The 24478-nt window shown below is 41.5% G+C and overlaps 1 protein-coding gene across 6 annotated transcripts in view; it reads left to right on the top strand.

Moving 5' to 3' along the window:
• HTR4 (5-hydroxytryptamine receptor 4) overlaps positions 1–24478 on the top strand; it is a 141873-nt gene that overhangs the window by 13346 nt on the left and 104049 nt on the right. For all 6 annotated transcript variants that reach the window (XM_081091844.1, XM_081091845.1, XM_081091847.1 and 3 more), the window contains exon 2: positions 7412–7484. In XM_081091844.1, coding sequence (XP_080947970.1) covers positions 7459–7484 — 26 coding nt within the window. In that variant the 5' untranslated portion in view covers positions 7412–7458. The remainder of the gene's footprint in view (positions 1–7411; positions 7485–24478) is intronic.

Below are 24478 nucleotides of genomic sequence, written 5' to 3'. Positions count from 1 at the left end.
AACATGACTGACTGAGGGTTTCCCGGCTTCTCTTTGAGCCTCCCACTGAGTCTCCCACTGAGGTAACCTTGTGACAAGTCAATAATTGGGCAGCTCTGCTGTTGGAGGATCTACTTTGAGTCACAAACTCTTTAGACACTCATCTCTCCTTTGAAGACACAAAGACAAGGCCAATTCCTTCTCTAATTATCCAAGTAGAACTTTCATACCACCTCATGTCTGTCACTGGACAGATACTGATCATGTTCTGTGTCTCTGCATAGATCCTATAGTGAAATTCAGAGTAAGATGTTCACCAAGTGATCAGAAAAGACAAATATATAAATAAATACCTCCTGAAACTTCTCTTTTTCTTAGTTATTTTGGGAACAAAGTTAAAAGCCGATTTGTATCCTAATTGTACAAAGCAGCCTGGTGATCCCATAAGTACAACTGAATTGGCATCTGTTTGAATTTTCACTTATGGAAATAAAATGGATGTAAGCATGTCCAAACCTATAGAGACTTTTTATAAAAATGTATGTACGTTGAACAGAGGCTATGCCTGGAAGCAAGATGTCAGCAGACTGAGAAAATTCTTCTTAGAATGACAGTTTGCAGCTTCTTTTATGCATTTGGAATTAAGGAGGGAACATAAAAAAGAGTCCAGGAAGGTGAGAGGAAATAAAACTGGAATTGGATGACTGGATAGTTAAGATTCTATGCTCCCTTGAAGGTGGTTTCTCTCCTGAGGGTCTGAAAAGAGACATTTCGAAGGTGTGCCTACTTAGAGGCACAGGAACAATGGGCAGGACTTGTTTAAGGCAAAGACAAACCTTTTTAATAAAGAAGTTACATGCCTGGGGTGTGACTCCTCATCATGACCAGCCTAGTTAAGAATTTATGATCAGGTCATCCTGTGAAGTTACTTTTCCTAGAACCCCTTATTGTTCAATCTAAAGGTTCAAGGAGCAAAGATGTACAGGCAGTTCCTCTGGAATGGTAGCTCCTCCCCCATTTTGAAGTGGCTCCATTTATGTCATTTTTCACAGAGCTAACAAAAAATATAAATTATTAAGACAGCATCCGACAATTGCCAAATACGTTCCGGGAAACAAAGCCCAAGTAAATAGACAAGGAGGGGAATGTATTCCATGTTAGTGAGAATTTGCACAGTTATAATTTTTTAGGCGACCTAAGAGTTGTTTTTACGGTGAAGTTTACAAGGGAATCATGATCACCGTGGCATGTAGACCCCTGGGGATGTTTGTGTGTTTGATCCTGGTGAGATTGTATGTGTTTGTGCATATGGCCAATGGTGGCTTAGGGCAATGAGGTAATGAAGTTTACAAGAAGCACCTGAACTCTTATCAAACATCTGGCCTTATTGAGTACACATTACATTGCTCTTACTTTCGACTCACCTGTTCAGAAATGTCTGTAATCAATGCCTGTTGGAGACAGTGTAAGTGAATTGAGCATGTATCCATTTTTTAAAATTGGAAAATGATTCAAAACACTTTGGGGGTTTTTCCCCTGGGGATATAAAAGAAATAACACGGACTATCACAGTCCTACAATGTTAGCATTGGAAGAGATCCTAGTCACCAAAATCACAGTTCGCATTTACACAGACACTCTTACACACCTACCCACATGCTGCCTAAATGCCTCCAATGATGAGAAACCCACCTCTTTGAAATTTCCTTTAACTTCTGCAAAGCTGTAATTGAAATGTCTGCCTTTGCTCACCCTGCCCGACACCCTCTAGCCGAGTCCATTTTACAGTTCGGGAAAGTGAGATCCAGATTGGTGACCGAACTTGTGACAGGGAGCAGAGTTTGCCACTTTGGCATAATAGTTATTCTAGGTTGACTATTTTTAAGAAGCAGCAGACAAAGGAAAAGCTCTGAAAATTGAGTATAAGTTCCCTTTGTAAGAGACATTTATGTTTATAAGGGAAATCTCCATTTGTAAGCGTGTCTCCCTCTTGGTACTAGGAACAGAAGGACGACTCTAAAAGTCCCCAAACTTACCAGTGGAGGAAGAAAGAACTTCATTTGCATAAAGGCCTTACCTTTGTTTACCTTGCTATTTTTGGTAACCCCCCAAAACTGTTCCCAACCCCAGCTAACATCTTCTTTTGTCTTTAGCTGGAAATGTTATTTAAGGTGGTGGCTTGGACCATTTGGAGAGTTACTTGTATATTACTCAGGATCTGGGCCTCTCCCATGCGTACAGGAAGTATACATGTTGTTAAACTTGTTTGTCTTTCTCCTGTTTATCAGTCCAGTCTTTTATTCCTGGAGGGAAAAGTACTTTCCTCCCCCACACTCGCTTAAGAATGAAAACAGTGAGGTAGTAGCAGGGTTGGGCCGGGAACCCAGGCCCAGTAACTCCTAACCCAGTGCTCCTACTCCATATCAGGCTTCCATCCTCAATTTAGATAAATAATGTTTTACTTATTCCTGACACTTGTCCAACAACGGTATTGAAATATGCCCTTTGATGTAGAAATGTAACGCATGTAGGCATATATGGTCAATAAAGAAACATGGTCAGCCCATGCACAGTTATGCATGAATATCCGCTCATGCAGCCAAAAGGGGGGAAAAAACACAAAACAAAGTACAGCAAAGCAAACACAGGTTATGATATAGCTCCAGGTTGGTAGATGTTGGTACTGTACCAAACTACACTGAAATTGACTTCAATAGGTGAGTCCTGTGCTCACACTTCTTATAATAGAGATGCAGCTACACACCTTCTGTTAACCATTAACAACTGTTCCACAGCAATCTTTCCGAGTATTCTGAATCAAAGGACAAGGGTAGAGATGGGGTGCGCTTACCTTTTGGATTTGGCCTGTAGATGCATAAACCAGAAAGTTAAGGGTTGGAATAAGCATTGGGTGGCATACATAAGATAGTCTTTTCCTCCTCCTCCTCCTTTTTAAAGGGAAGATCAGAGTCTGAATATATTCACCAAGGAGAAGAAGCTCCAAGAAATCTGATAGGGCTGTTTGTTGCTGTCGATTTACTTTGAATAATTCTAGTGGCTTGAGCTTGTCCAAGCCTTGAAAGTTACTGAGACCTTCATTTGAATTTGACATGGTAGAAGGGTTTGTGAGTCCCTTCTCAACCCCTTTCTCAGGACTCCCAGGGCTTTCCATGTTCTTTTTCTAGTTATTATCTAGGATTGTTTTTATGAAGGGGACCGACATGGAGGGTATCACGCCTTGTCCCTTAAACCAGGTTGTTGGATATAGCATGACTATCACTAAGACGAATGCGCGCGCGCGCGCGCACACACACACACACACACATACACACACACACACTATGGTTTAATTGAATTCCAAACTGACAACTTTAGAAGTGACACAGCTTGTACCTGAGCGTAGGAGATGCTCTCAGTTGATTTAATTAACTAGGTGGTGTTTCGTTAAGATGCTAGAAATATAAATATGCAAAATAAAAGCGCTGGTTCCTTGCAACGCCCTCTCACTCTATGCAGTCTTCCTAACAAGAGGTGTTCGTGTAATCGTGCCTCTGATTAGTTATCTCTGGTGAGCAAGGCAGAAAATAGTGGCTGGTGAGCAATTAATCAAATCAGGATCACCAACTTCTCTTTTGTTACTGTTCTTTCTCTCTGACCAATGCATGCTGTTTCACTGGCTTGCTAAATGGCAGTCATTTTAATTTGTTCATTGGGTTTAGATGAGCAAAATATAACAGCATATATTGCGATTGTTCAAAACTAAATTAACTGGACAAATTTGAAGATCTAATTGGTGTTATTAAATTATTCATGACGATTCAAGTCAGCCCCAGTAATGACGACTTTTCGTTGGCTGAGCTGTAACATTTTCCATTGACTGGGCTTGTTGCTGAGCAAGAAGAAAATCTTCCTTCCTCTTAACAGGGGTACTAAAGTAGATATATCTTCCTGTTTGGGGTAAAGCATGAGAGCTCCCTCTGTTGGCCTTCTCAACGCCAATTTTAATTGAGATGTCCTTCATTAGCTTCCCACAGTATGACTAGATGAGGTTTTCCCCATGTTGTAACATTTTCAAATGCATTTCCAGTGAGGTGAACTTTAGTTAGCTTTAACTGGTTTTCCTTAGTTACAGGGTTTTTTTTCCTTCTAATCTGTATACAAATACAATATTGATTTTCTAGAATATTATGCAGGATTCTTTTGGTTGCAGATAATGGCTGGAACCCAAGTAAAACTGGCTTACAGAGGAACAAAAGGAATTTGTTGGCTCATTCAGATATAAAACTGTTTTAAGACACTGCTGAATCTTAAGCCTCAAACTATGTCATCAGGTCACTGTATTTTGTATGCTGCAACTCTGATTTCCTTTGGGTTAGCTTCATTCTCAGGTTCTCCCCAAAAGTGGCTATGATGATCACCAATAACTTCAAACGGAAGGTCAATCAGTTTAGCAACATCAGGGGAAAGAGACTCTTCCTAGCAAAAATCCCAGGTGTAGCTTTTACTAGTCTAGCTGATGAGCTAATTAACTGGCCAGGGAATGGACTCTTCTGATTGGCCAGTCCTGGTCATATGCTTGTGACTAGAGCTAGGCATTGAGGCAGGGGAGGGGTAGTTCTGCAAATGAAAATCAAGGCACTGTTTCCTGAGAAAGAAGGCATCGATGATTACAGCAAGTGTCCACTTTCATCAGGAGATTCCCTTGCTCTTGTGGGAGGAAGTGTGATATGATGAGAAGGACTATGCAAGACACAGCTTGAGTTTTGGAATTCACAGCCCTGGATTCTATTCCCACTTTGGTCAAGGGTCAGCTGTGAGACTTTGGCAAGTCAATTAACCTCTTTGATCTTTAGTTTCTTCATCTAACAATAGAGATAAAAACTCAGAGGTTGGAAGAGAAGGAAAAGGGATAGTGTTTGGCACTTGTTAACACTTCGTAAAGGGTAACTTAATAAAACGAAATGGTTTTCGCATGTTTTAAAATCATAGTATTGTACTCTGGGATGATTCATACAGTACCTCCCAGTGAGAAAGTCACAAATTCTCAAACCTCAGTTTCCTCTTTTGCAAAACGAATTAGCTACTTAGATGAATCAACAAATATCTGTGAAGAGAATGTATCAGGCATTTTTCTAGACACTGAGGCTATATGTAATAGTGATCAAGATATAACTAGGTGCTCTTGAAACATTCTAATGAGAGAGACAGATCACTAATAAAGGAGCAATGAGTATTATATAATTTATGTGTTAGTAAGATAAAATAGAATGGATAAAGAGGATAGCAACTTACAGAAAATGAGGTCTGAAATTTTACTTTGATTATCAAGGAGATTCCGTGGGAAGTGTCGTTTGAACAGTGTCCCTGAGGCCCTGAGGGAGTGATCCACATGGGAGCATTCTAGGGAGAAGCAACAGTAAGTGAAAAAGCCCTGAGGTGAGGGCCTACTTTCATGGTCAAGGAAAATAGCAAAACCCCTGAGCTTGAGGGCAGCTGGGGTAGGCCATCAATAAAGTTGAGATTGGAGAGGAGCTGGGGCCAGATCATGTCAAGTCTGGTTGGCCATGATATGAGTTTGGATTTTATTCTGTGTGACAGGACACCACTAGAATTTTATGCAGGCAAGAAATGATCTGACTTACATTTTAAAAATATTATTCTGGGTACTGTGGGGAGAAGAGATGACAGTAGAGGAAGCAGGAGACCAGTTAGGAGGGTGGGAAGGTATTCCAGGGAAGGGAGATGGTTGCTTGCTGGGGCCAGGGTGCTGGTTCTTGATGTAATAAGAAATAAACAGGTTAAGAAATCATTTTTAAAATAGAGAGAATGAGTTTGCTGATAGTTTGGTTGTAGGAGGTGAGAAAATGAGATAGCTTGGTCTCAGTAACTGGGTAAATGCTGGAACTATTTACTGACTTGGAGAACTCTAGGGAGGAGGAGGTTTTTGTGTTGGGAGTGGGAAATGCTTTTTAGTCATCCAAGTTGTCATGTCTGGTAGGCGATACGAGTCTGGAAAAGGTCAGGAATAGAGCTATCGTTTTGGGAGCCTTCAGTGAATAGGTGGTATTTTAGGCCACGGAAATGGATGTGATCACTTCAGGAATGAATTTTAGATGGAGGAGGAAGGAGGATGGAGCCATATCACTTCAGTTGTTAGGGCTTTGTATTTAAGTATTTCAAATAAAAGATTATTCCAAATTCAAAAGTGAAAGAGATAGAAGTAGACAGAGCTACTTAGGAGGCTGAGGTCAGGGTCGGTGTTCAGAGACTGACCTGCAGGCTGAGCCTTTCCCACACCTGCCCCAGATCCTGTTAATCTTAGAGGAACAAACATTGTAAAACCCAATGAGATCTGCATCCTTCCCAGCTCTGGTGGTCTGCCACTCTCCTCTTGGCTGCCAAGCATGTGTGTTTGGTCCACCCCGACCAAAGCATCCCAGGTCCAAGGCCGAGTTTCATGGTTCTGTTATGTAGATAAACAGATTTACAGTTTTATCTTGGTTAGATTTGATTAGAAAACCAGCAGATGGAATTATAGAATGTCAGAGCTGGAAGTGAACCCAGATATCATCTCTTCCAATCCTTTCTGCTTTTGAGAAGTGGATGATGAAGCTTAGAACAAAAAAAGGACTTGCTGAGGATAACCCCAGAAGCAATAGACCAGGCTCTGCCACTGCATCCTCTGATGCATCATGTTGTGGAACAAATGTGCTGAGAATTAGGAATTCTTCTGAATAACAAAACTGTGCAGTCAGTCCAGAGCCTATTTAGTGAGTTCAATGAGTGTCCATCTGTTAAAGGGCATAAGGCCTTCTAAAAGACTGTGCTGGAGGAACTTTTGATAGTTTGAAAGTCAATTCCCCTTCAACTTGGAGTTCTTAGTCTGGGTTCATGGGTGGGCTTCAAGGAATCATGGGCTCCCCAGAAAGTGTGTATGTATGTGTGTGCACATCTATTGTTTTCTTGGTAGAAGTTTTCAGGAGTTTACTAGTTTTTCGAAGGGATACATGTTTACCCACCCTTGAAAAGGGTTTAAGAAAAATCTGAAAATCTTCATAGAATGCAAAGTGACTGACCATTATAGGCAATGCATTGTTTTAATCATAGCAACATAGCTGCCTATTTGTACTAGCTAGTGGCCTAATGCAGATCTTATAAATGAGCTATTTCTGGGAAGAGCAAAAAATAGCAAATAAACTGTATGTTTTAATCTCCAGGAGATTCATAAAATATAAGAAAACTTTTTACGCACTCAATGGTGTCATACCTCAGTATGCCAATAGCTTTTTGTTGTGGTACTGTTTATTAATATTTACTGATACTCTTCCAAAGCTTTAATAAACAGGAAGCAATGACTGGCATTTTTTTCCTCTACCAACGACTTGTTATTTTCCTACCTGATCATCTAACTTATTATTTATTCACATTATAGGACCCTGTGGGTACTGAAATCCAACTCACCCATGCCTAATTCCTGTAATGGACGAACTTGATGCTAATGTGAGGTATGTGACAGTCCTGTGTGTATTGTGCTATACATTATGGCCATTTGAACTATGTGGTCTCTGTAAGAGAGCTAATGGATGTGGATTTTCTTTCATATATAATCATGAGTGTGGTTCTGTTCGGTTATTAGTGTTTTTGTTTTCACTTCTGCTTAAAAGATTAATAAACATGGCTATAAATGTTTCGAGATGCCTATACTAAAAGTCTGCACTAAGGGAGATATGTTATATGAAAGTAGATACTCATCTCTGTAATAGGAAGAAAGAAGATGTATTTAATAGCTTAAAATAACTATCATTTATCTGTACAGCTAAATGTTGAATATACATTTAGCTGTTTATAGCAGTTTCTCATTTGCCCACGTCTTTTTTCAACCAGCTCATTAGATTATGTGACATGACGGTTGCGTGGTATAGTTATATAAACCTAAATGCCTTTTGTTTTGTTTTGTTTTCCTGCAATTTCCTGCTGCCCTTGGAGATCAAATAATAGAATGGTTCCTGGGGAAGTTATTTCTTTAAGGACTTGCTGCAGTTTTATTCGGCACAACCAAATAGTGGGAGGAAATTGTATTCAATAAGGCGTAAGTGTTATGGGTTGGCATCTGAGGCTGAAGACTGGCCGGAGATACCGATAGCTGGAAGATGTTTTAAAAAAATGCATTCCCAGAGTAATTGTAGGACAGATTCCTTCCCCTGAGACCCGTGGGAAAGCACATTTCAGGTACACAGTGGGGACACTGTGCCTGTGTGTTGTATGTAGTAGAATCCTGGGACAAAAGAGAGCTGCCTTCACAGAAACACTAGTGTAATGTGACGGGGCTTCCAAAGATGTACTAAACCTGGGAATTCCTTAAGGGTAGAATGTGTCTCACTCATAATCCTGGCGCATGGTGAGTACTTAGTACAGGGTTGTTGATAAGCCCGTCTTTGATGTTACCACACGTATTTCAAATGGGGTTCAGTTCCATTACACCTTGATGTGTAAGGGGCTCTGACTGCTCAGCAATAAAACATTTTACATTCGCAATAGAAGCATCATGGACTTTGTTATTTACCCAGCACACTGACTTGGGGCAGAGCCTTAGGATTTTATTTTAATATTTTTTTATTGATTTCAGAGAGGAAGGGAAGAGGGAAAGAGAGATTTAAACATCCACGATGAGAGAGAATCATGGTGGATCGGCTGCCTCCTGCAAGTCCCCCACTAGGGATTGAGCCCACAACCCAGGCATGTGTCATTGTCCAGAATCGAACCTGGGACGTTTCAGTTCACAGGCTGATGCTCTATCCACTGAGTCAAACCAGCCTTGGGATTTTAATGCAGATTTTTTAGGTTGGTGCCATGTGTTTAATTTTCATCTAAAAGTTTGTGACTGCCGAAACCGGTTTGGCTCAGTGGATAGAGCATCGGCCTGCGGACTGAAAGGTCCCAGGTTCGATTCCGGTCAAGGGCATGTACCTGGGTTGCGGGCATATCCCCAGTGGGAGATGTGCAGGAGGCAGCTGATCGATGTTTCTCTCTCATCGATGTTTCTAACTCTCTATCTCTCTTCCTTCCTCTCTGTAAAAAATCAATAAGATATATTTAAAATAAAATAAAATAAATAAAATAAAAGTTTGTGACATTATTTTTGTTCCAAAAAAACACAGTGGAATCTAGAGAATTTCAATTTGATTTTAGTTCATCCAGAGGCCAAAGTGAGCAATATCAATGGTGAAAAGTTATGAAATTGTTTTAAGTTGTAGACACTTTATCAACCTGCATCCGTTGGTTAAAATGCACTTCTTTTGAGTAATGCAGATAGTATGCTCCCTAACAGTTGTAGCTTTTCAACCTTTATTTATAGCAGCATTGGATTCTAATGGCAGAATACAGTTCAGTTAAGCGAGCATTAGCCTTGGGTGCTGTCTACCCTGTATTGCTCAGGGTACACGATGCTAATCACTCCCCAGAATCTTGTCTGTGGACCATCCTCTCTGTGAGATTCCTCGCCTGATTCCATCGACATGTGCTCATCCTCGCCCGCTCCCCATCTCCACCCACAGTATTGGAAACATGCAAATGCCACAGACTTTCCACCCATTTCTTCCTCAGTCCAGCCTCTGGGGGTGTTCATGATAAAAGATGTATTTTAGATGCACATTTACCAAATTGTGATGTGTGGCTCTCTGGTGATGCATAATGATTTTAGGTAGTTTATGAACATGTTTTTATTTTAAAATATTTATTTTAAGGTAACAGTCTTATCGTGATGAGTAATACTGTTTTGCACACTTACGGTAGTGACATGGAATTTCCTTTTAAAATACATTTATTTAAAATAAAAAAAAGTGTATTTAAAGAAAATGTTATGTATTTTAAAAATACTCATTAACAAATGAATGTGAAAAAAAAATCACAAGGGTAATATGCAAATGACCAGGGTCTAGAAATGGATATTCCAGTTTATAACGAGATAGAGGAAAGTTTATTACTTTCAGAGCAGAAACCAGAAATTCTTTTTTTGGGTAAGAAAATGTCTTCACTTGGTAAAATGCCTATATAAAGTATTAGCTGAAGGGCCCAAATCCCTGGCACAAGAGAGGAATTTTATTACATGCTCTCAAGATAGGAAAATGAGTGAGCAGGGAGGGAGAAGGTTGAAGAGACAAGGCTCTAAGAAGGAGAGTCTGGGCTCTGCTTGGAAAAAGGTGAATATCCAGTGTCATGGTGGCTGTAGGGGACCCTGGGAGTAGACGGGTTGCATATCTTCATTTGTTGGTTTGTTTTAAATGTGAATGGTGCGTGTGCTGACCTCTTCCAGAATCCAGCTCTTCCATAAAACTTTCTAGCCTGGCTAGCCATTGAGCGTTGAATGTTTATTATGTGTGAGGGCAACAAGAGCTATAAACTTACCGTGTATTATCCTGTTCACTTTTTAAAACAATCCTATGGGGCACGTGCCAGTATTATATTCATTTTACGATGTGTGGTGACCAACGCACAAAGAGGTTCAGTAATCTGCTCAAGGTCATATAACCACACTGCCTCCTACTTCACTACAAACATTTTATGTGCATATGTATGGATGTGTGAGTGTGTATTGATGAGAGGCCCACATGCCTGTCTGCGTAAATGTTATTTACAAGAGAGAATGCAGAATGGGCACCCAAAAGGCACAGGATGGCAGAAGACTAGATAAACGCCCGGGGAAATTCAGAAATCTGAGCAAAAGTTTTTTATTTCGACCAGCTGTAGAATTAAAAGACTCCAGCCAGTTTTTCCCAGATATCAGGGGTCAGAGAGTTTCTAGTCAACATTTAGAACCAAATAAAATGTCTAACATTTAAGCATTTTGTTAGGCCATCACAGCCACTTTTTTGTTGTTGTTGTTCGTTTGGTTTCATTGAATTGAGTTCGCTAATTCAGTTTGATCCTTACTATTATATATCTGTCAGTGTTCTTGGCTACAAGCATCAGAAATGAACTTGCGAACATATTCAAGGGTAATTTTGGAGAAGCTACAATGTATAGGCTCAAAGAATTAAGGAGAAAATGCTAGAGGACAGAGTTTGCAAATAAATAAGAACTTTGGGAATTCTCGTTGAGCTTGGAAGTGGAACAATGACCAACCCCAAGAAGAAGTGGTCAGTACATTTCTGTACTGTGGGTGATGATCAAGAATTTCCCCTTGTATGCTGCTCAAGAGACAGAGTTCTGGGGGATGACATCTGATTGGCCAAGCCAAGTCACGTGACCAGTTGCTGTACACCTTTCCTAAGGGGAGGCAGGTACCATGCAGGAAGATGCCATACAATGGAGGAAAGTTCAATCCTCCAAAGATTTTTTAAGGAGAGGGAATAGAGATTCGGTAACATGTGACCAATGTCCAACTTGTAGCAATTGGATATTTATCTGAGGTATTAGAATAATGTCGCTCCATGTTTGTTGTACATTCATTAAGCATGAAAACTGTGTTTGAGAGGGAGTTAACCTTTTCTTAAGGATCCTGGGGCTAGCCAGAGGATAACCACACAAATAGAATTTAATACAATAACAACAGAACCCTAGTAATGAGATATGCAGTGAGCTATATTCTCTCTGAACTATGAGGTAGGACTTAAAAGAATACTAGGGCTTGATTTTGGAATTCTGAGCTCATTGCTAGCATTTTCCTTTAAGGGCATCCATTGTAGAGAGTAGGATGTAGGATGGATTGACTCAGGATGAGAAGCCAGCCGTGAATCAGGGCCTGGTTGGAGAGGCAAGTTCTGATGAGTCCCCTCCTTTGGTAAACAGTGTCTCGCAAACTTAAGCAGATAGTAGTCAGCTTTGCAGACAATCTGACACCCACCTGATGTCATTTTTTGGGTCTGTTTGCGTCTTGTTGGGGCTCTGGAGGAGACAACTGCATTTTTTTTTGAAGTGATGAAGAAAGGAAGATGGAAACAGTGGCTTTGGTGACTTTTCAGCAGGAACTCTTTGTAGAGCATTATCAGCCTGCATTTGGGCAGGGAGCCTGGTTGGACCTTACCCCAGCGCTGTTCCCAAGCCCTCAGTGCTAGACTGCAGCTTATTGCCTGACTTCAGAGATAGCCCTTGCTTGCCTTTGTTTTGTTTTGGTTAAAGATCAGATGCTTTCCACTGACCAGTGGTTTTCCTCAGCTTGACAATGATCCCTACAGGCAATCCAGGTCTCCATCCTTTTCTTCCTGCTGCTTTTCACAGCTAACATGTTTCTGCTTTCTAAGAAATCTTCTATCAGTTTCCAGTTCCAGAAAGTACAGGGTTCAGGTAGGCGATAAGTGGAGGAAAGTCCAAATGTATACAGACTCTTTCTTTGACAATTTCTCAGGATAATAGCCCCAGACTCTGAGTGGAGAAAAAGTTTATTTTCTCTCTCTCTCTCTCTCTCTCTCTCTCTCTCTCTCTCTCTCTCTCTCTTACCTTGGCTTCCTCCTACTTGACTCATCTTCTTGTCCCATGGGCTCTGTACACTTTCCTGCTACCTTGCCCCTGTTTAATAAGAACATGTTGGTTTAAGATTCTGTTTCTCCTCTATAGAGTAACTGTTGTGCTTTCTCATGAATGTTTCTCATTTAAAAATTTTTAAAAAAGCATCTTTACCATTGAATCACATCAATGGCAAAATTTTCCTCCCTTTGCTAGGGTTTCTGGGAAACTTAGAGCCACGTTTGTAATTACCACTGCACTTATAAAAGATCTCTGGGCACTCACAATAGTTCTGACCTGCCTTTATTTTTATTTTTCCAATGCCTTCTGTCGTTTATCTTGTTTCTTTTGCTTTCTTAACAATATCTTATACTAGAGGCCTGGTGCATGAAATTTGTGCACGGGTAGGGTCCCTAGGCCTGGCTGGCAATCAGAGTTGATTTGTGGGGTAACCGATGGGGTGATCGGGGGAGGGTCCCCCTGACTAGAACCCACCTTGGCTGGCCTGGGGGGGAGGGGCTGGGGGGCAGCTCCTGCATTGAACATCTGCCCTCTGGTGGTCAGTGTGCATTATAGTGACTGGTCATTCCATAGGTAGAGGTCCGGTGCACGAAATTTGTGCACTCGGCGGGGGCAGAGGGGATCCCTCAGCCCAGCCTGTGCTCTCTTGCAGTCCAGGAGCCCGCAGGGGATGTGCGACTGACAGCTTAGGCCCGCTCCCCGTGGGATAGTTGGACATCCTTAGCACTGCTGTGGAGGCGGGAGAGGCTCCTGCCTCCGCCACTGTGCTCACCAGCCGTTAGCCTGTCTCAGGGCTTCTGGCTGAGCAGTGCTCCCCCTGTGGGAGTGCACTGACCACCAGGGGGCAGCTCCTGCATTGAGCGTCTGCCCCCTGGTGGTCAGTGCACATCATAGTGCACATCATTCCGCCATTTGGTTGACTTGCATATTAACCTTTTATTATATAGAATTGTTTATTTTTATAAGCCACTTCAAGGAAGGAAGGACAGAAGGGAGAAGCAAAGGGAAAAAAGAATTCAAGAAAGAACCAGTTTTCCAGGGAAGAGAATCTTTTTTTCTTCACTTGGTAGGGCTTGATGCCACTTGCTGGGGAGCCACTGAACAGTTTCAAACAGCAGATCAAAATGGCAAGCTTTCATATAAAACACAGGACATCTGAATAAATACCAAAAGTTGAATACTTTAAATTCTTTAAAAAATTTGTTTTATAGAGAGGAAAGGAGCAATAAAGAGAGAGAAATAGAGGTGGAGAGATAAATAGAGAGAAGAGAAACTTCTATTTGTTGTTCCACTTATTTATGAATTCATTGCTTGATTCTTGTATATGCTCTGGTCGGAGGTCAGACTCCCAACCTTGGCATATCGGGGTGATGCTCTAACTGAGGTACCCAGCCAGGGTCCCAGAACTTGAATACTTTAAATACAAAATGCGTACTCTTGATGTAAATGCAGTCACCTGCGGTTCACATGTGACAACATGAATTAAAACCATAAGAAAGGTGAGTAGTCGACTTTGAATTAATTGCCCAGTTGTTTTAATTCTGTCATTGCACTAATTTGAAAATAATTACTTCAAATCAAGAAGTTAACTGGAAATCAATGTGATTATAAGAATTAATTGAAACGATCCGATTTTGGCAAAGGAAATAGAGCAATTTTTAAAATAAAGGAGTTAACTTTCAGCTTGATTATTTATACTGGTGACAGTACATGTATTTCACTAAAGTCTGAGGATGAGTTGGAATTTTTAATGCTAAATATCATAAAGGCTTGAAATAACTAACAGAGTTTGAAATCCATGCATACAAGTTGTCAGCCCAAAAGACTTATCAATATGTAATTTATTTGCAAGTGGAGTTAATTTGTGTTTGTAACCTGGCAGTTGGAATGGTGAATATGTTCCCCTTTCAGGCAGTGAAATGTTTTGCAAGAAATCTCCCTGCAGGCTTTGAAATTTCGACATTCCTTAGCATATAAGGAGAAAGTGAGTGGGTAAGGTTTAAAAGGAGATTATTTTTATGTTGCTTTAGAAATGTAAATGAGAATAATCCTTTATTGCTTGAATGATAAAATGGTCGATAAGTCTTTGAGTTAGATCAGGAGCACAGTGAATAAGACCTGGAACTCACACTGTGGGGGACACCCCTTCTGTTCCATGGAATCACGGGGGGCCTCAAGCTGGACACCTCAGAACTACCAGAGAGAGAGGCCACGCTTACATTTCTAAAGCATTGGTCTCAGGCAATGAGTGAAATTTGCTGGTTGTAGAACCGTGAACTAATTATTTAATCTCTCGAAGCCTTTAGTGTTGGCATCTGAAAATGGGATTTTTGTGAGAATTATAAGTAATGTAGGTAAAACTCTTAACATAGTATATCACTCGTAGGCATTGGACAAATGGTAAATATTGCCTTTAGTCATCACAATAATGGTGAGATATAGGCTTTTATTACCGCTAGGACTGCTAGTCAGTTACTACACTCTATAAACTTCTTGATTCCTTAAATTCAGTATCCATTTAATTGGCTGACCTTAAATTTGTTCAAAGTGTTTGACTGTTTGTCCCTGGTAAGGAAATTGAGGCTTCCAGAGGTGATAGAAGACCTCAATATCGGGCTTGTAAGTGGGATAATTGGGCTGAAACCACTTCTCATTTGTACCCTATCCAGTCCTGTTTTCTCTTTACACGGCACTTTCCATGAACTTGGGCACATTCCTGTTTGGGAACTGGAGGGTCTAGGACTCCATCCTGTGTCTTTGTGACTCCTAGTCTCGAGCTCTATTCGGTTCAGCCAGCATTCCTTCATACACAGTCAATCCCTTGATCGATGACCTCTGTTCAGAGGAAAACGCCTCGGACTTGTTTCTTTCTGCTTCTGTGCGTGGCAATGACCAGTCTGGAAAATGGAAACTGTTCTATATATTTGTATTTCAAGCAGGAAATTGGTCATGTAGCTCCCTGGTAAGGAGGAAGAAGGAGTGTTACTCAGAGGTCAGGAAGCTTCACGAACCTCATCCCTGCCACACGCTGCTGCCACATTTGTTGCTGAAGGAACCATTTACTGCTGTTCTCATTGCTGAAGGCACCTCCAGATGCTGGAGAAACATGGTGATTTTCCCCTCTCGCAGTCTAGTTTCGTATTCTGAGCCTCTCATTTGTTAAACGAGAAGCCATTGGGCAAGGAAGTATGGGAAATGTAGATTTCAGGCTTCTTCCCTCTCTGAAGGAGATCAGTGCCTGAAGAGAGTGGCAAATAACGGCACCGCTTCTTCCTGGTAACCTTGCTTCCTTCTGGAACTTACAGCTCGGGCATGGGTGCATTTGGCGTCACAGCCTTCAAGCTCCCCTGTGACCACGTTAACATACACACCTGAATCTCTGTTTCTGAGTCTTCATCTCCTTGACTGTAGGAAGTTATTGTTTGACCAGTTCCCTTGTCCAAGTGTTTTTGATTGTTACTAAAGATGGGTGTTTATAAGTGTCCCTGACTTTGTTCCGCTTCTCAAGCTGAATTCTGCCAACCTCTAGCTGGAACCGTTCCACCGAGGGGCTAATCTGCATCTACCCTGATGGATGACCAGTTCCCAGGACTCAAAGGTTGTGCCTTGGCTCTAGTAACGCAGAAAGCCTCTTGATGCTGCAAATCCACATTGTTGTGCATGTAAAGTGAGATGAACATGCATTCCGGGTAATACCTGATCAAAGTGGGTCCCCTACTAAAATTGCTTGAGACAGAAGTGTTCAGAAACCAGCAGTACAGCATTGCCTATTCTGAGACCTAATCTTTTTCCAGGAGCACACAGGGTTGGGTCTCGATGACTGTTGGTATCAACTGTTACATGTTCTCAGAACTGCCGCTCACACCTTCATTTTGAGTCTCTTGCCTAGTCCACACTGGTGAATCCAGTTCCTTTTCTTATGACTCCTTGTTGTCCCTCGGTCCTGCCAGCTATCACCAAGCTTTATTATTAATGTTTTAAAGAATAGCTTGTTGAATTTTAGAGAGAGAGGAAGGAAGTTGGAGAGAGAGAGAAACATGGATATGAGAGTGTAACATTGATTGGCAGTTTCCTGCACACCCCCTGCTGGGGATTGAGCCCGAAACCAGGGCTTGTGCCCTGACCAGGAATCAAACCTGCAACCTTTTGGTGCACAAGATGATGCCCAACCAACTGAGTGAGCTACACCAGCCAGGGCAACAAGCCTTATTTAAATCTTAAATTTCAATACAATTTTTAAAAGATAGTTCCACTTGTGTATATCTCTGCATGCAAAGAGCCAGGTAGGGATTGAGGTATTGCCTAATTTCACAAAAAAACTTTTACAAGAGCTCTTCGATTCTAAGCTCCAGTTCAGTCAGAATTTCCTCTAGACTTAATAGGATTAGAGTATGGTCTGTATTGAAGCATCACCTGGAACCCAGAAAACTGGGTCTTTTTTCCTCTTTAAAAGAATGTGTCATTATGAGATTCAAGAAGCATATGACTGATGCTGAGAGTTATTTGAAACCCTTCCTAGGCTCCTTTTGATAATCTGGAGCCTCGAGCAGGGTTGTGGCTTCTTGAAGTCTCATGAAGCACAAAGAGTTTCAGCGAGGTTAAGTGATTTTTCCTAAGCCCACACAGCTAACAAGTGATTAATTTCACACTAAAACCAAGTCTTTGCTTCTAAAATCACTGATCTTTTCCAATTACTTTCCAAGGTTCCAAAGACAGCAAACTATTTCATAAAGGGTATATGATTTTGATTAAAATGTTAATTAAACATGCCTAATTCTGAAAAGTGGATTTAGACAGTACTGGGAGAGTATTAAATCACTTGTTACTCGCTGCCTTGATCATTTACAAGAACAGTTTGCTACAACTGAGAGGTTCAGATGCTCCTCTAAGCACGTGACCCATCTGATCTCCTTTCATCCCAACAACTCGGGAGTTCCTTACCAGATGGGCTAAATGTGTGTGTTTCCCTGGAATTCATGTGTTGAAATCCTAACCCCCAATGTGGTGTAGATCCTAGGACACGGTGGGCTCTTTGGAAAGTAATTAAGTCTTGAGGGCAGATACCCTGTGAATGGGATTAGCACTTTCATAAAAGGAGGACCCCAGAGAGCTCTCTGCTGTCCACCATGTGAGGACTCAATGAGCAGAAGACCATCTGCATGCCAGGAAGTGGGCTCTCACTAGACACCAGATGTGCTGGCACCTTGATGTTGAACTTCCCAACCTCCAGAACCCTGAGGAATAAGTCTTTGTTGTTTAAGCCACCCAGACTGTGGTAATTTGTTATAGCAGCCCAAGTGACACTGAGAGTGTCCCTGTTATTACATAGGGGTGACTGAGGCAGAAAGGGATCATTATTTTGTCCAAAGTCACATTTCTAGTAGAGTGGAAGCTAGTATTTTCACCCAAATTTGCTAGATGTTAGAGACTATCCTGTGAGCCTCAGAATTTGTTTGTGCAAAGATTTATATGTAGTAGAGGGTCTGTCATTGGACATTTTTAGACTTGGGTTCCCAAACTGAAGGCCTGGCAGATCTATTTGTTTGGTCTGTCCAGGCTTTGAAAAATTTACTTACATGCCTTTAGGGAGGCTGGGCCTTCTCCAGTTTACCAGAGTAACAATGATTCCTATTGTCTGAAAAGAAGCCATTTGAACTATTACATTTCCTTCCGCAGCCACAGCCTCCAGTTGTCAGGGAGTTGTGCTTGCCTGCCAGGCCCCTGAGGCTTTTTACTTTATCGCTTAAATTTGGAAAACAGTGGTAAGAATCATCTCCAACTTATAGACCATGTTATGACATTTGGTACCTGCAATTTTCTCCTGGAAATTTGTGGGTTTTTTTTACCACTTTGCAAATAGGGTTATGTTGAATTGTTGAATTTAAGACCTTTTTTTTTTTCAGTTTAGGAATTGGAACAGGTTTCTAAATAAATACCTGTTAAGTGATTACCATTTTATCAGCAAAGTAATGATGTTCAGGCACTGTTCTTATTTGCATTTCTAAAGAACTGTAAGAATAATCTTTTTCCCCTCTTCTGCCCACTCACTTTCTCCTTAACTTATAATGGCTTTATTCATTTCAATGCTCTCAAAAGGTTTTAGACAAAGTACTCATCTTTGAATGTTCAATACTATCATGCCTTTATGCATATCAATATAGATGCAGAGTCATTATAAGGTCTCACTACCTACAGTGTCACTGACAGTTTTAGCCTCACCTTACCTCAAATGTTACAATTGTGTGTTATTTATAATTATTGCCCTCCAAATCCTCAAAAGATGAATTCCAGAAAAAGTGTATGTGTAGCTATATAAAACTAGAAAGGTCATTTTTTTCCAATATATAAATAAAGAGAACTTCTCAGCACTCAAAAATGTTGGTACTAGTAAATGAAGAAAACTAGATATAGGAGGTCCAGAAATATGGTCATTTCTGTACAGAAGGAAAAGCCATGTCAGGTATGTCGGGAGGATGACTCTAGCCGAGTTTAGGCTGAATTGCGGTGGATGACAGGAGTTAGGGACTCAGGGACTCAATTAGGAGACTGTTGTACTTGCCCAGGGAAGGAGAAAAAGGCCAGAACTAAGACTAATATGGGGATGGAGGAAGAGCGTGCAGATTCTAGAGGAAGGAGAATTCACAGTAGAAGGTGACTAATTGCATGAGGAGGAGGAGGAATACATTTTAAAGGTGACCATGGAGAAGTAGGGTGTATGGGGATATAGAGCTTAGTTTGGAGCTGGTTGAGGTAGAGAAAACTGTGAGATATTTGGTGATAAACATCTACTAGATTGTTGGTTAAATTGGTATGGAGCTCAATGGGGAAATGTTTGGGGGAAGATTCTGATTCAATCTGCTACGTGGTGAATTGAATAGACTAGAAATTGACTCTAAAAAGCTCTGACTATCTTCTAGACAAGGGGGAGATGCTTGTAGTAGCTCTCCCAATATTCCCACCAAGGAGACTGCCCATGTATGAAGCTTCTTCCTTCTTTAGACTTCAGGAATCATTTCATTCTCTTAACTTGCAAGTGCTAAGGAAGTTTTGCACAATTAGGATGTGTGTAAAACTATGACCCTTCTCATCTCCTAAACTCAGGAAGCTTATGGGAGCCAGCCCCCTGCTCTGCATCTTTAGGGAATATGGAATAAAGAATTATTTCCTTTGTCCTTCATTTCTAGTCAATATGATTGTGAAAATCAAGTCTAATGTTTTTCATAGTAAATACATTCTGTATGACTCATGAGGATTATGATGTAAGAGATGCACAAGTATTTGGAAAATAAATAGTGCATTTAGTATGAGTTATAGCCAAGCAATGATAACTAAGGATTTCAACGAATTTAGTAGACAATGATAAAATCCTTTCCCTAAAAGGGAGTGTTTTGATGGCTTGTCCTGGGATTGAACTGATTTTCATCATTGCACACTGACAGAGTTTTGAAAAGCAAATTGAGTCATCTCAAAGAATCCTGAGACTCAGGAAAATTATGGCCGATTTTTGTCTGTAACATCAAACGTTCTTTTCTATGGTTGTGTTGTTGGCCGACTAACATCGCCCAGTTTGACACCCCTCATTGGTGGGGAGGAGTACCACCCACCCTGTCTATGTGGAGAGATTGTGTGGGCCTCTCAGGCCAGTTTTCTGGACAATCAGCCTGGGGTCAGCATTAGGACTTCCTACACTAGCAAAAGAGGAATTGGCTGTGGGTAGAGGTCAGTCTTGGTATGGGAACCCTACAGGATTATGGGAACAAAATCCAAAGAGAGAAAGGTTCAATACACTTTAGAGAAAAAAAACTTTACTGAGAACTTCACTTTCATTGTAAAACCATTGATGCTGCTAATTAAAAACAGGGAAATTGAAAGATATTTAAAACGTCATCTAGTCCAAAAACCCAAAGCATTTAGTCATATTCTTTTAAAAATGTGTAATTCATATTTGACTAATTGTGGCATGCTTCTGTCATTATGTTGAATTGATGAGGTTTTACTCTGTAAAAAAGAATACCTAGTATAACCTTTTTACACCAGCTTAATTTTAGCACTGTTTTATTTAGAATTTAGAATTATGTAACCTTGACTCTGCCACCCTCTCCTACCCTTCTTGTCATGTCTGTCATTAGCCCTCTGAGTGATTGGCATCATCCCCAAACTCCTTTCTTGACTATGACTGTTTCACCTCCAATTCAGATTCACCTCCAAGCCATCTTTCTATATTTTAAGTCCAATCAGGCCCATCCCCTGTTTTTGTCAACCTCCTACTCATACTTCAAATCAGAACTCAGTCATCTCAACCGCCCAAGCCTTCCCCACCTCCCTTCTATGTTCCCAGGGCTCTGCGTACAAATTGCTGTTATCAATAATGTCTAATTGTCAGAGTTGTTCATAATTATTCACTTAATATGTCTGCCGGACTTCATGAACCCAGATTTTAGCACACTGTAGTGTTGGAGAAATTTTACTAAAATTGAGCGAGCCTTTATATTTCACTTCACAGCTCTTCAGGCATCCTCTCACCATCACTGAAGGCCTGTCATAGATAGATGTGTGCCCAATGGATATTAACAGTCACCACTTTTATCCACCCTCCACCCTCTCCACACACACACACACACACACACACACACACACACACACTGAATTTCACTTGCAACTATGGATTCTGAGGCAATGAGATGTGGAGAGGAGATGGGAGGATAGAAGGAACACCAGGCCAGTTCTTTGGTTGAAGTTGAAGGGCCTCTCCTATGCATATGCTTACAGACTTCATGGCCTGGGACTTCGATGGACAGGGTTAGTGTTCCCATTATTTTGTGTCCCCTATCTGGGATGGGGACCTAGAATGTTAAGAGGCCTTGAGATGCTGGGGTCCAACCCCAGCAGGTCCAGGGGTCCCCAAAGGTGTGGACGGAGTCGGCGAAGAAGGAATGACACAGAGACAGCGTTCAGTTGATCAGCAGCCTAGCCAGGATCTCTAGCCAGGATCTCCAGCCAAGTTCTGGTCTGGATCTCCAGCGAAGTTCTGGTCAGAATCTCCAGCCAGGTTCTGTGTCCATGTTCTCTTGCTAGGTTTTCCAGCCAGGTTCTGTAGCCATGTTCCCTCACTAGGTTCTCCAGCCAGGTTCAGTCACCAGGTTCTAGTCAGGTTCTCTAGCCAGGTTATGTCTCTAGGTTGTCCCTGTTCGGGCGCCAGATGCTGGGGTCCAACCCCAGCAAGTCCAGGGGTCCCCAAAGGTGTGGACGGAGTCGGCAAAGAAGGAATGACACAGAGACAGCGTTCAGCTGATCAGCAGCCTAGCCAGGATCTCTAGCCAAGTTCTGGTAAGGATCTCCAGCGAAGTTCTGGTTAGGATCTCCAGCCAGGTTCTGTGTCCATGTTCTCTTGCTAGGTTCTCCAGCCAGGTTCTCCAGGTTCTCCAGCCAGGTTCTGTAGCCATGTTCCCTCGCTAGGTTCTGTCCAGGTTCTCCAGCCAGGTTTGGTCACCAGGTTCTGTAGCCAGGTTCTTCAGCCAGGTTCTCTCTAGGTTCTCCAACCAAGTTCTGTAGCCAGATTCTGTCCAAGATCTTTTGCCATGTTCTGTCTCTAGCGAAGTTCTTCTGTCTCTAGGTTCTGTGTAGGTTCTGTGTCTAGGTTCTGTGTAGGTTCTGTCTTCTAAGTTCTGTCTTCTAAGTTCTGTCTCTTGCTGTCTTGTTACATCTGTATTTATACCAGTTGATTCAATCCTATCAATCTCTATTACAAAGGTTAGGGTGTTTCTTATCTCCATTCCAGGGAGTAAAGATTATGTAGCTTAAGCATGATTGTTCATAGTTAAAGTGATTACTTACCCACCTGGCACTTAGTTGAGGGGTTTTATTCCCTCCCTAACTTCAGGGGAAAATCCTACCTGGGGAAACAACCTTTCTCAGAGAGGAGACCTTGGTTAAAACACATAGTGCCTAGAAGGTGAGCAAACATATTAAGAACAGTATGCCATATATGCCAGGTCCTTTGAAACAGCAAGGATGGACCGGCTCCCGGCATTGAGAGAGTCGAAGCCTGTCTCACATGTCGGAATTCCCACTAAGGGATTCTAGAAAGGAGCCACTTGCTTCTGCTAGAACATTCCAGTCCTTTTTCTCCAGGTAATTGGTTAAATTGGACTTAATAATCAATTTAGTCTAGATCATTGGGTATTTCAGTGAAGAAAAGCAACTGCAGTAAAATTGTGTTCAATTATGCAATATTTAATAGTCAGATCTGGCAGCAGGTCTGCCCTTTTACTCTTTCATTTTCTGTGCTGTTGTTCAGCATCCTACTTTTGTGTTTGTCGAATTGCTAACCCAGTCCCTTCCCATGGGGAGGCATTGCTGCATGTGCTTCCCAGAGGAGGGTCAGCCATTGACTGGTCTCTGAGCTGGAGGGCTTTCCTGGAGACAATTTCAAATGGCTGGTGGTTTCCTATCTAACTGAAAGGAACTGGAGAACAAGGAGCTCATTTCCATCTCAGTCCCCAGATATTTGCCAAGCAGGTCACTCGGGTCTATGATTGATGCCTTTTCTGTTCTGTCCCATTTTCCTGTTTCCTTCCGTCTTTCTCTCCTTGTCCTCTCCTACTTTGTATTACTGATGTATCATCTTATATCTCACTTTATAACTAGACAATCAAAGGGTCCAGGCTGCCTGTCACTACTTGAGCCAATTAAGCAGAGACAGGGTTGAATCATGTATGTGCATTTATTCCAACACTGCTGACAGTATGGGAGAGCAGCAGGTCATCCACAAAAATCTGCTCTCTCCCCCACCATAAGCCAGCTGTGTGTTTTGGATAGAAGGACAAAGATCACATGGGCGAGTAGGCAAAAGGGTATGCCAAATGGGTAGTTTATAGGTAAGGCAGGCTGGGCATTTGCCAAGGCCTGCAGGTGTGCAAAGGATGAGGATCTTCAAAGGGCTGGCGGCTCTGGTTTCTGCAACAAAGTCATTAGTCAGCTCCCAGATGGGGAGGATGGGCCACATTTCCAGGTGAGCTCCCAGGTCCCACATGCAACTCCCAGCCAGGTTAGAATGCACCTTCTTTAATCAGAACAAAACAATCACGGTTAACAGAGCATGATTAATATTTCTTACAATTAAAGCTGGTCCCCAATATTCTATTTCTTCCCCTAACAACATGCCCTGTCTCCTCTCGTGCCTTTCCACTCTAACACTTCCGCTCTCATTCATAACCGGGTTTTTCTCTTATTTACATGACATTTCAAAGTGTATAGTGTGCTTCCACATGCATTGCTACCTAATTCTCACAGCATCCAGCAAATAGGGCTTATCCATAAAGAAAATAAAAATGTGAGAGGTTATGAAAGAGATTTTTTGATGCATGAAGTCACACCATGGTATATGACAAAACCAAGACTAGAATCCAGATGTTTTAATTCTTGTCCACTGGATTTTCACTATACATGTGGCAGTAAGTGAACACAGAGTATCATAAGGATATGTCGGCATAATAACAGTGATGCTGTAAGATGCTAAAATACAGGTAGATAGGCATGATGATTTTATGGTGTTTGGCCTAGGTTGGGATATTTGAAAAGGTTAACTGAAGTTTTCGTGTGTAAGGCAGGAAAATTTTTTCTGTATTCTCCTAGGTTCTTTGGCTGGTCTAATAATAAAATTGACATAAGACAGATTAACAGGAGAAAAACAAATTTAATTATGTATGTATGGAGGCCTCATGAAGATAATGAGACCCAAGGACAAGTTGGGCAGCTGAGCCTTCTGGGCCATTCTGGGCTAAGGAATGAGATAGGGGCCTGGGGCTTCAAAGGGAAAGAGTGTAATCTGCAAGATGATGTTTGGTAACTAGATGTTTGTCCTGCATACAGACAGGTCATTCAGATAAAAAGTTATTTCTGTTAATAGCTCTCTTTCTGGGATCCCTCTCTACATTCTTTTACGTTATCAAGGGAGAGATAAACTTTTTTTTGTCTGCTGGGTCTTGATTGCATTCAGTCTAAAATATTCTAATGCCAAAGTGGCACATTTTGGGGA

Source organism: Myotis nattereri (assembly GCF_964212035.1).
Source record: "Myotis nattereri genome assembly, chromosome: 5".
NCBI lineage: Eukaryota > Metazoa > Chordata > Mammalia > Chiroptera > Vespertilionidae > Myotis > Myotis nattereri.
The sequence above is the reverse complement of the archived record's forward strand: the minus strand, read 5'-3'. Positions and strand labels throughout refer to the sequence as shown.